Here is a 12111-nt window from a genome sequence, read left to right as displayed (position 1 = left end):
TCCTCACACCCCAACGAGCTCCCACCATGTCCCTCCTCACACCCCAAAGAGCTCTTCCCCCACAAGGAACACGCATGTGAGTCTGAGAAGGCACACCGGCTCTGGCATTTGGGGCCCGTTGCACAAGCTGAAGACATATTAACTCCTTAAGGGAAATTCTAGAAGTCTGTGCCTAAAATCCACCCTAGTTGAAAAGGGTTCCTGAATAAGCTAACGGGTACGTTTGTGGAATCTAAAGACGTGCTGCTAGAAGCCTAGCACGAGCACCTGTGAACATAAACCAGCGCTCCTCGATGGGACCGCCGCGGAGCCGGCCGCTGCTGGCCACGGTTACCCCACACCTGCCCGTCAACGCCCGGAGCGGGGACTCGCGGTTCTCGCTCCCCCAACAGCACAGACGAGGGAGACGGACCAAGCAATGCGCAAATGTGGCTGTCCACTTCCCGGGCAGAGTTTTAGGGACAGAAGCAGATGAGGGGTGGGGGAGGGAATTTAAGCAGATTTTCACTGGAAATGCTTGCAAAATCTCCTGTCCACAGGCCCCACATCTACCAAACAGAAAGAACAAATCCAAAGTGAAGTTTGACACATCTTTATGTACGGTCAATGGTATAGATCCACATATTTTCCATAGATACCTGCAGCAAATCCCCTAAAAAATGTGAACAAAAACTACCTCTCTGCACAAAGGGCCTTGTCCTTCCCTAAAAGCGTTAACCTGCTGAGAGCCTATTCTTAGCCAGGCTCCCGGGAAGGAGGGGGCGCTCTGGGACCAGGCGACAGCCCTTCCCATCTCCCCAGAGGACCAGGGTGACTTGAAGGTCATCTGCTGCCCAGGACCTGGGAGAGATTAGATGGCTTCTTCCCAAGACGTGGTCTTCCGTGTCAGGCTGCTGCCGGAGTGTCCTCCCCGCTTCCTGGCAGAGGCCCAGCGCGAGGGAGGAGAGGAGCCCACCACAGCGCGGAACTCTGGGTATTGTGATAAAACACCTGGTAACCAACGTGCCCCCGTGAAGCCAACGTATCAGATTCACCCGCGGGAAAACGATCTCACATTCCAGAATCCACAGGCAAGCCTTTTATTGGAAGGGAGATAATCACTTAGCACCAAGCGCGCTCTCTGGCAGCTCTCCCTCCTCCGCGGAGCCCTGGCCGCGGCCCACGCAGAGCACGGCGCGCAGTGCCCACATCAAACAACACAGCGGGCCGGACGGCCTACCACACGCCACAGAACAGCAGTGCGCTCACACCACACGGCGGGGCCGCCCCGCTCAGGGAGCGCCAGCCGCCCCACAGTCTCCTCCTGCTGGCCCTGGCCACCCAGGCCCCACGGGCTTCACTCAAAGCGACGCAGGTGGTTGTAGAGCGACTGGACGTAGGTGAAGACGCACATGGGGTCCGGCTTGTGGCCCATCACCATCATGTCCTCCACCTCGATGAGGCGCTCGCAGTTGGCCAGATTCCTGAAACATAGAAGCCCCGTCAGGACAAGGGCCCCGGTCACCAGCCAGCCCCGCGGCCCCACGGCCGGAACTGCGGCGCCCCCCACCCCAGGGCCTTCCGATGACCCCGGGAAGTGCTGCCCAGACCCCTGCATCCAGGGACCACCAAGTCAACTCACTTCACAGACTTCTGGTTGCAAGTGTCAGTGAAATTAAAGTTCACTTTCACTAAATTCACTTATAAGTGTTAGAATTCTATTAGTGAAATTTTAGTTTAATTTAAAAAGACGTTTCCACTAAAAAATTGAATGTACATCGACAGGATGTGGAAATTCAGCACAAACTATAAAATGTAAAACAAAGAAAGTAATAAATTCACCCAGGCGGCTCCTAAACGGTCTCCTAAAATGTTTACGAGACGCGTGCTTGGAGACCCGGCACACACAGGCGAACGTGCCCGGGGTCGCACAGAGGGGCTTTCTGCCCCCGAGACTTCCCCACAGTGCTTGTTTCTCTCCCCACCCACCCCACTTAAGGCGGGCGGGAACCGCTCACCCGATTTCACGACCTGCTGGCTGACGGGTCCCAAGGGCAAGGTCAGGAAGTTGCCTACACCCCCTTGGCCCCCCGGCCCCCCTTGCCGCACACTCTGGGAAACGCTGGTCTAGCCTTGGGCCCTGGTGTAGACGGGAAGCTGGGCGTTCTCTGGGCTGGAAAGCGGGTTCCCCGCCATCCCCGGCTCCCGTGGCAGCACCCCCAGTGACGGGTCAGCGCCGTGTCCTAAGAGCAGGTGTCCTTCCAAACGCTACCCCGTGATTCCCAGGGCGCCAGAATCGCAGGCCTGGTGGGGTCAGGTGGCACCGACTGGGCTCACATGCCCACACCCAGTGCTGTCAGCGTCCGTCCCCCCGCAGCTGAGCGTGCTTCATGGTCCCAGGTGCAGGACCTCCTCCCCCGTGAGCAAGCAGGTGACTGTCGGGGTTCACGACCCAGCCCCGTCCTTCCTGACTTGGGGTAAGAAAGACACATCACTTCTCCTAGCCTCCGACTGCCCCGGCTGGTGTAACCGCCCTGCGCGGCGTGGCGGGGGGTGTCCGTGCCCGCGAGCCGTGCGGTAAACGCCGGCGGTGCTGGTCATCTCTGTCATCATGCTCGATGTAAGGAGCAAGCGCGTGGACGGGAAAGGTCGGCATTTGGAATCTGAGCAGCTGGGTTCAGAGGCTAGCTTTGCTCCTCACACCCCCGTCCTGGACTTGCACCCCGGGGCCTGCAGGCCAGTGCTGGGGGCCCCGCACACGGGACTGGAACACGAGCTCGGGGCCCCGCCCTGCGTGCTGGCCGGACGCCAGGCCTCCTCTCAGACCCCGAATGTCAGTGAAACATGGACATCTGTCCCGGATGGGCCCACTGCCAACTCCCCCTTGGTCTGGAGCGGGTCCCTGTGAGGGAACCCAGTGGCTTTGTGAGGTGATGGGGGGCTTGGCCCCAGGCAGGGCACCCTGGCATCCCCGACGGGCCAGGGCGGGGCTCCGTGTCGGGGAAGCGTGCGCTCTGACAAAGGACAGGCCTGTATGGGTGCTGTGTTGGTGGGGAGGGGCTGCAAATCCAAGGCCTTCTGACCTGAGTGCACCTTCCCAAGCGATCAGTCAGCACCTGCCCACCCACCCGCCCACCCAGGGCTGCCTCCCAGGATCCCAGGTGAGCTGACCCCGCACGTACACCGGGCCATCCCCCCGACGCTGGGCTCCGCGGTCCCCAGGTTAAACGAGAGCCATATTAAAATCCCAACCCTCAGCCCGGAAAGAGAACTGAGTGCCGGCCTCTGAGCACCGGGGAGGAGGGAGGTGCTCTCTCCTCGGTGGCCCCGCTCGGCTGGCTGTCCTCCAGGCCCAGGCCAGGGGCCCTCTTCCCCCAAGGCCAGGAAAGTTGCCCTCACATTTCTCATGCTAGTTTGCCTCTGGGTCCTTCCTACCTATTGGCCCTACAAGTCCATCCTCAGCCTGATTTTTTCCCACATCTCACGCTGGAAGAGAATCTTCCGAAAAATCTCCCTATCGCGTCTTTCCCCGAAAATAAATAGCTCAAAGGACACCAGGGACTCTCTCCTCTGTGCTGGTTCTAGCTTCTTTCCCCCCTTATTACCGGAGGGTGCCCTTACCGGACTTCCGCGATCAGGGTGGTGGTGGGGACCGGCACGAAGGCCTCACCACGGCCTCCGCCCCCATGACCCAGACGGGAAGCTGTGGGCAAGGTCCCAGCTTCCCAGCAAACAACCAGGGCCCTGGTCCCCACCCTGCCAGCCACACGGTCACGTCAAGACTCCTAGAAGCTGCATACACAGGCTGAATGAGATTTCAGAATCAGGATATGAGAAGAGGAAGATGATGATCGGGACAGACTTTTATAAAAATACGTAAGTCTCAAAATATCAGAGGCCCCAATTGCCCTAAAAAGTTGATGCATAACTGACAGAACGTTGCATGAAGTGCACACCCAGTTGCCTTTTAAATCAACAAGCTGCTTTTGTAAACGCCACACCAGCTTGTTGAAAGAACTCAGACGCCACGGAACAGTCCAAAGGAAAAAGTACTACCACCTTTGGCTGAGTTCACGTGGCTGCACCTTGCCTGGGGTTAAGAAGGGTTCAGAGGATTCTCCTACTCCAGCTCTATTCTATCTTCCGTCCACACGGGGTTGGCCTGTGAGGGACGTGGAGGAGGGACCGGAGGGGTTATTTTTATTTAAGCCTCCTCTAAATGCAGATGCCAGGCTCAGACTACAGCCTCCTGTCTGGTTTCAGACAGAGACACATGGGCACTACAAATAGCCTGAAGCCCCTTCGGCTTGGGCGTAACCGGAGAGCAGGACACATTCCCCGCAGGGCAAGCGGGAGCCTCGGGCCACACATCCGGCTCTGGCCCTGCCCTCGGCCTGGGGCTGCGGGGGGCAGGGTGCAGAGGGCAGGCCGCCACACACCCACCGCAGCCCCTTCCATAAAAGGGCTGGTCTTCCCGCTTTCCAAGCCCGGGACACCTGTCCAACAAGGGAGCTCACTCCGCTGTCAACACCGCATTGCTCGCACAGATTAAGCCGCGGGGAATCTCTGGGACGGTCCGTGACTGGGAGGAGGGGCAGCCCCAACCCCTTACACGGCAAAGGTTCCCCAGGCATCTTTGTGTCTCTACGGCCCTTGCTCGCAGAAGGGTCTGGAAGCACTTCCTTCCTGATGGGAGGTGAACCCCGTGTCTGAGGGGCCTGTCTGTCCTCCATCCCGCACCGTCTGCTCCTGACCAGCCTGCTGTCCAGGGAACCAGGTGACCCAGGCTGCCCCTGTGAGGTCATCTCCCGCAGGACTCCCAGGGGAGGCCCCTTCCCAGACCCCGAACAAGCTCCCCACACAGGCCTGCCTGGGGCACCCCCCCGACCCCCCTCAAGGCGGCAGAAAAGCAGGAACTCATCTCAGGAGCAGGCAGACCATCCTCCCCTCCCCAGACACGAGCAGGCCACAGGGAGGCAGGGCCAGGCTGCTGACCCCGTTTGCTCTGTGGGGAAGAAAGCAAAGCTCGGAGCGGCCTGCACCATCGCCTCCCAGACTGGGAATAGAAGAAACATGCGTTCCGAGTCTGGAGGTTCCATGAGCCCAACCCTCGTGCTGGGAGAGCGTAGCCGCAGACGGCTCTGGCTCTGGCCGCCGGGTTTGGGGGGGGGGGGGGCTGTGTTCCCCGCGATCTGCAATGCAGGGATGCAGGGCCACCACTCTCCCTGCTCGGCCCAGCCTGCTCCAGGGCACGGCCCCCTGGTCCTGACGGAAGAGAGCTCCAGGGGCCACATGCGGCCTCGCCGGCTGGGGTGGGCCTCCGCGTGCCCACGTCAGGGCCCCAGCCCTGCACACGCGGTCCGCGGTTTGACTGCCACCCTGCCTGGGCTCCCAGCAGCTGGGCCTCCCCCTGCGAGGCGCCCCTCCCCAACACCGTGCCGTCCCCCTTGGCTCTGCTTCACCACCGTCTGGGTCCAGTTGCATAACACGCTCCATCCAGAGCTGTTTCTGTGATTAGGATGACAGCTAATCCCAAGCAGCCAAGAAAGAGAAAGCTTTTAAAGGATACAAGGAGTTCTTGGGACCCCAAGGGGGCCCAGAGTCCAAGCGTGTCGCCCGAGACCACACCACAGGGGCAGTACCAACATTCCTACAGCTCAGCCAAGAAGCTCCGAGCCAGGGTCTCCATCCCGTCCCCAGAGCAGGAGCTGTGGCTCGGCAGAGGGGCGGCGCCCTCAGCTTCCCTGGCCAGGCCCGGGGTCTGGGCTTGGAGCGCGGCCTCCCCCTGCTCAGGGCACTGGGTGGGCACGCGCAGATGCTCAGGGGGCTGATGTCACCAGGCAGAGAGGCTGCGGGAGGAGAGATAAGCGTTCCCTCCAGGAAACTCAGCTTTGGGGGACCTTCCTTCCCTCTGACCTTCTTCCCCTTGATTCCTGGAAACTGAGCACCAGGCGGCCCTAAATATCCTCCTCTGTGCCCCGTCTCCAGGCTCCCCGGCCCTCTCCGTCCTGACGGTGTTCAGCCAACAGGAGGCCCTGGCGTGAGGACAGAGCACTTCCTCCCAGCCCCCTGCCCGCAGGCCACTGGGAGCTGGTCCATCCACAGCCCTCTCCCCGCAACTGCTCTCCGGCACCCCCAGAACGCCAGGCAGACCAGCCCCGGGGACTGCCTGCGCCCCCACCAGAACCCTGGTGCACCGCAGGCTGCCCCGAGCTGACCATCAGATCCCAGCCCCGAGCCGACCACCAGATCCCAGCCTGGGGATCCCAGAACCTCCCCCCACCCAATCTCCCCCCGGTGAGCGGGTCTGAAGAAGGAAGCGATTGCGTATCAGATGCCAGAACAGCATTTAGAGAAACAAAATCGACTTATTGCAGACGTTTTCAAAATGTCTCCCAAGCAGATGTTATTCTATTTCCTGCTCACCCAAAAGCAACGGTATCTCCCCACCAGCCCTGAGAGGACAGACGGGGTGCCCTGGGAGACCCCACCCCACGGCCCCCTGTGCCCTGTCGGTCGGTGGCTGGTCTCCCAGACGGCACGCACACCAGGGACCAAGGCACCTGGCAGGAAGGGCAGGTGTGGCGAGCCCTCCTCAGCGAGTCTGGGCGACCCCCCCACCAGCTGTCCGGCAGGCGGGCGGAGCGGAGGGCCTCCTGTCCTGCCTGCCTCATGCTCCCCCACCCCCGGGGCAGACGCGGGCTCAGGACCCGCCCCACTCACTCAGCCATGGAGAAGGCCAACTCGAAGTTCCTCTGCGGCTGCGCGGGGCTCAGGGCGCTGTAGTCGAAGGCGTCGGGGAAGAAGGAGTGCACCAGGGCGCAGAAGGCCATGCCGTCACTCCAGCTGGAGGAGAAGTTCTGCAGGTCCACGTGCTTCCGGCCGCCGGGGGTCAACGCAGGGAGGTGAGCAGGTCCCCCCAGCAGCCCCTCCCAGCGCCCACCCGGTCCGCAGGAGGCCCCAGGGATCCGGGCACCGGCTGCGGGCAGGCTGCGGCCAGGGCAGCCCCGGGCTCACCTGGTAGCCGAGAGTCTTCTTGCGACACCATTGCAGCAGGAGCTGCTTAACGCTGCCGGCGCCGACCCCGAAGCTCTGGGACCGCTTCAGCTCGGCCCGTGCCTCGCCCTTGCCCCTGTGCCAAGAGCCAGCCTGCGGCGGGGCGCTCCTCCTCCCGGGGCCGGCCGGGGTCCCCAGCGCGGCCGCGCCCCCGGGAGGATGCCCCACCGGCTCTGCGCCCCCGGGGAGTCCCCTGACATCAGGCAGGCCCGCCCTCCCTCCAGCCCCCAAGCCCCGTCTCTCCCACACTGGGAATCAGGGGCCCCGAGCCCGCATGGCCCCCCTTCCCTTCATCCAGCTGCCCCAAGGCCACCCTCACTGACAGGGTTCCTTCCTGGCCAGAGAGGGGGTCCTCTTCCAGGGCCGGCGGGCTCAGTCTCCCTCCCTGCTGGGAGGGCGCCAGGATGGGCGTGCCCCCCCCCCCCAGGCCTGGGTCCCACCCCGCACACGCAGGTGTCATGCCAAGAGCTGGATCCCTATGCAAAGACCAGCCCTGTCTCTCCAAGGGCCAGGGTGTCACCCCACAGCTCCCCCTGGGAGCCCCTGTCATGCCCAGGAACCAAGGGAAGGCGGCGGAGGGCGGCCTGGGCCACCCCTGGGACGGGGCAGGAGAGGGGCTCTCATCAAGGGGGATAGGCAGGGCCAGCTCCGCTGAGCTGCGCCCGCCGGGCCCCCATCTGGGGCTGGGCCCCCACACTGGGCATGAGCGTCCGTACTTGCCCACAGTATCCTGCTCCCACTTCTCGAACAAGGCCTTCCGGGCCTGTGCTCCCGACGTGCGGGGCAGCGTCTGAGACCTCACCAGCTCCCGGCGCCGGGCCTGGGCGGTGGCTGGCGGCGGGGGGGACGAGGGCGACCGGGGCGGCGTCGCCAGGGGTGGGCTGAGGAGAGAACCAGTGTGTCGGGAACAGCCAGGCCCCCAGGGCCCAGGGTCCCCCCGCCCCACAGAGTGACCGAGGCAAAAGAAGTGGCAGGAACAGAGAAGGGACCAGCCCGCCAAGCGGTGTGGGGATCCACTCTGTCCAAGCTCCTGCTGGCCATAATCACCCAGCCCTCAGCAGGTGCCAGTTCCTGTGGCGGGCAGGGTGGCGTACCCCAGACCCCCCGCCCCCACTAGATAAGACCCCCTTTGTTTCCTTCTCAACAGTTTGCCACAAAGTCACAAATTTCCTTTATGATTGCAAGAAAAGCCAAGTCCGCCCCCCACCACCCTCCCAGCTCCAGTCTCAGTCCGGCTGGCCTGGGGGGAGCCCCCACACACCTGCCCCAGCCCCGGGGCCTCTCCAGGTGCCTCCTCCGTCCCGTCTGGGCAGGAAGCACCCGGCGGAGGGAGCCCCGCCAGCCGGGACGAAGACAGCCTCCCACCTCCTCGATCCTGGCCCAGACCTGATCTGAGGAGTCCACGCAGACACAGCTGCGGCCGTATCCAAACAAGACTGTCCAGGGGGAGGCCTGCCTTGCCTCCCCTGCACAACCCCCCCCCCCACCACTGCCCTGCTGCCCTGGCTCTCAGCTCTGGCTCAGCACAGGGTCCCTCCCTCCGCTGGTGGCCGGGGAGCCCGAGGCCATCCTGACCCACCTGTCGCTGTTCCTGCCTGTGGACGCTGCCCCGTAGCCGGCGCTCGACCGCGGGACGGAAGGGTTCTTCTCTGCGGGACGAGGAGAGAAGAGAAGTAGCCCTGGGCGCGGGGGACCAGCCGCCAGCCCCCCTCCCCTGCCCCGGCATCAGTCCCTGGACAGTCAGGTGCCCCAGGCTCCGCGGGCCCCACCTCGGCCAACAGTTGAGGGAGAGGAAGCTGGGAACATAGAACAAGGACATAAAAGCCCTGGTACATGTCCCCACCCTGCGTTTGAGGGCACAGGGCCTCCCGAGCTGTGTACCCAGCAAGCACTTTGTTCCCAAACCCTCATTCTGGAAGCCCCACCCCAGCACCAGCAGCGGCCTGACCACAGGCCCAAGCCAGGCCCGGAGAAGCGCGCCAAACTGTGCGGGGTGCGAGCCCTCTTCTCCCCGCATGGGCCTGTGGTCCTGACTGAGGGATGTGCCCGCGGGGACGGGCCGCGCAGACGGGCTGCGTGGACAGGCTCGGGAAGGGGTTGCAGTGGTGGGCGCAGGTGGGGCTGTGGCGTGGCCCCAGCTTTTCTGGGTCTCTTGCCAACCCCCCGGGCCCTGAGCCCTGCCTGCCCTCCCACCTTGAGGTGGGGTCCGCCCCCAGGCCATGCTCTCCTGCTCCTACCGCTGGGACCGGGGGTCCAGGGTGTGGTGGCCTCACTGGGGCTTGAGCTCAAGCCCCCCAGGATGGCGGCGGACGTGGGCGAGACAGCCACGGCTGAGGTCTCCCCCGAGAACCTCTCAGAGACCCGAGTGACGGCCGTGACGGGCTGGTGAGGCAGCCGCAAGGGGAGGCTCACGGGGCGAGGCTTGGGTGGCTCTGGCGCCAGGAACGTCTGGGCAGCCTCCGGGGGTCCATCGCCCGGACCTGGAACACGACCAGTGGGGTGGGGTGCAGGTCAGCCATGGCATCCAGGAGGGCTCTAGACTCCCCGAACCCTCCTCCCACCACCTCCAGGAAGGCCTCCCTGACCTCCCTCTTCCGGGGACGCCTCGACACTCCAACCAGAGTTTACGTCTACTGCAAACTGCCCTCACAGTCAGCTCAGTAAACACCAGCTATGCTTCTCACTGCGTGGACGATTCCTCAGCCCCTGCTTGCATTTCTCCAGAAACAGGGAAGCTCATCACCTTTCGAGAGCTCCCGTTTCCCTGTGTTTAAAAAGCTCTACTTCATCCTGAGCGAAGCCGCCCTCCTGGCAGCCTCTCTACCTGTCAGAGTCCAGGGTCAGGTCCCCTCCCAGCCAAGGGCTGGCCTGGCCCAGATGCAAACCTCCCAGCCACCCTTCCTGTGCCGTCGGCCCCTACCTGCCCCCGGCTGGTGCCCATTCTCGATGACGCACGAGTCCGAGGCCTTCCTCGTCTCTAGCTCGCTGGCCTCGTCCTGGTGATCCACACTCTACAGAGACACACGCCACGAGGAAGCCCCGTCAGGTAGGGCTCGCTGCCCACCCCCAAAATTGCTGTCTAAAGCCCCCCCCTTGTTCTGGGGGCAAACAACACTCATGTTTGAGAGGCAGCCCCCAGAACATACTGTAGTGGGCCCAGGCCACACAGCACCCTGGGGTGGACCCAGCCACACAAACGTGCCCAGAGTGCCAGGGACAAAAGATCAGGAGCAAGGGTTCTGAGCTGTGTACAAGGTGGCCCAGCCTTCTCCCAGACTGCTCCCCAGGCTGGGAGGGCCTGCTTCCCCAGGCCGGGAGGGCCTGCTCCCCAGGCCGGGAGGGCCTGCTCACGCTGGCAGGGTCTGCTCACGCTGGCCGGGAGGGCCTGCTCACGCTGGCAGGGTCTGCTCACGCTGGCCGGGAGGGCCTGCTCCCCAGGCCGGGCGGGCCTGCTCACGCTGGCCGGGAGGGCCTGCTCCCCAGGCCAGGCAGGCCTGCTCCCCAGGCCGGAAGGGCCAGCAGGGCTGCCGCTGTGGAGACAGCCATAAGCAGAAGTGTAAGGTTCTCTGGGCCAACACTGGGCACGGGGACCGAGGACTTTTCGTTGGACCCAGAGCTACAAAATTTGCCCAGGTGCCTGGAGTATGGGGGCCTGACAGGCTCCTTGGGGTCCCTCCAACCCAGGAGCCACCGAGGGGCCTGGTTTCCCGGCCGAGCCGCCGACTGCTGTGTCGCTTTGCTCAGGTCTTGCCCCTTCTGGGTCTCGGTTTCCCTGCTGGAGGCAGGGCGGCTCCACACCGACCCTCTGAGTGTCTCGCGGCTGTCAGGCCCTTTTTGTGGGCATGCCACTTAACCAATGTGCTCTGTCCTCCCAGGTGCGTGCTAACAGCCCTCGTTCGGTGCACAGAACCCGGGGGCTCAGCAAAGGGGTATGAGAAGCAGCTGACGTCCGTGGCCAGGAGGGATGTTCTCCTCCCTTCTCCCGGTGAGGATGTGGGGAGGGCCCAGAGTGTCTGCAAGGCCGGGGTCTGGGGGTCTGCCTGACAGGAAGGGGATCGAGGCTGACCACTACCAGGCCTCTCCTCAGAGGCCGCGATGGGCACCTGGAGAGAGTGGCCATCCCCTCCACTAGACACCGCCGAGGTCTGCAAGGTTCCCAGGTGACTAACAAAGCCCATCCCGGGCCCCAGGTGGCTCAGCCGCTCCCGCAACCAGGGCCAGCGTGGCCACTCTGCCGGGGGGCGAGTGTCGGTCGGGAGCCAGGACCCCGAGCACACACCGCCAAGCCAGCCCGACAGTCATGCCTGCGACAGACTTCCTCCAGCCCAGTGGGTCAGGGAGGGCTTCCCAGAGGCGGCAGCGCCCAAGCCAAGTCCGGAGTGAGCCAGGCGGACGAGGAGGGGCGGCCGTTCCCAGCAGAGCGACTGTGTGTGCAGAAACAGGCCTCGAGGCTGCAGCATTCCCATCCAGTGGCGGGGAGACGCACCGTGCAGCCCCCAGGGTCAGCCCAGAGGGGAGGGGACACGGGGCGTGGGCGGGTAAAGGGAGGAGGGCTCCCAGCTCTGGGGGCAGTGAGTGGATGCGGAGGGCGGGGAGGGGTGAGGCCTCTTCGAAGCCTGGGCTGCGGATCCGAGTGGTGAGGAGGAAGGGAGGAGCGCTGGTGGGAAAATGAGGATTTGGGTTTGGGACACGCTGAGTGTAAGATGCCCCTGGGGCAGCAGGGACTTGAGGTCAGGAGACGGCTGGGTGTCTGAGGCTGCAGTTGAAGAGGAAGGACAGGGGGAGGACAGGGGGAGGATGGAGGAAAGACGGGGGAAGGACAGGAAGGACAGGGGAAGGACGGGGGAAGGACAGGGGAAGGACAGGGAAGGACGGGGGAAGGACGGGGGAAGGACGGGGGAAGGACGGAGGAAGGACGGGGGAAGGACGGGGGAAGGACGGGGGAAGGACGGAGGAAGGATGGAGGAAGGATGGAGGAAGGACGGGGAAGGACAGAGGAAGGACGGAGGAAAGACAGGGGAAGGACGGGGGAAGGACGGGGGAAGGATGGAGGAAGGACGGAGGAAGGATGGAGGA

General features: G+C 63.9%; 1 protein-coding gene across 2 annotated transcripts in view; it reads right to left on the bottom strand.

The window, feature by feature from the left end:
• Nucleotides 1–411: 411 nt before the first annotated feature.
• SMTNL2 (smoothelin like 2) overlaps nt 412–12111 on the bottom strand; it is a 17345-nt gene continuing 5645 nt past the window's right edge. The window contains exons 2-8 of one of the 2 annotated variants that reach the window (XM_032431872.1): nt 9956–10046; nt 9273–9515; nt 8615–8684; nt 7752–7916; nt 6997–7111; nt 6703–6854; nt 412–1463 (exon numbers count right to left, since the gene is read on the bottom strand). In XM_032431872.1, coding sequence (XP_032287763.1) covers nt 1337–1463; nt 6703–6854; nt 6997–7111; nt 7752–7916; nt 8615–8684; nt 9273–9515; nt 9956–10046 — 963 coding nt within the window. In that variant the 3' untranslated portion in view covers nt 412–1336. Of the gene's footprint in view, nt 1464–6702; nt 6855–6996; nt 7917–8614; nt 8685–9272; nt 9516–9955; nt 10047–12111 lie in introns of those variants that run through there. The other variant, XM_032431871.1, reaches the window with a different exon arrangement.

This window comes from Phoca vitulina, unplaced genomic scaffold (assembly GCF_004348235.1).
Source record: "Phoca vitulina isolate PV1807 unplaced genomic scaffold, GSC_HSeal_1.0 scaffold47, whole genome shotgun sequence".
NCBI classification, from domain to species: domain Eukaryota; kingdom Metazoa; phylum Chordata; class Mammalia; order Carnivora; family Phocidae; genus Phoca; species Phoca vitulina.
This window is presented reverse-complemented; position numbering and strand designations above follow the sequence as displayed.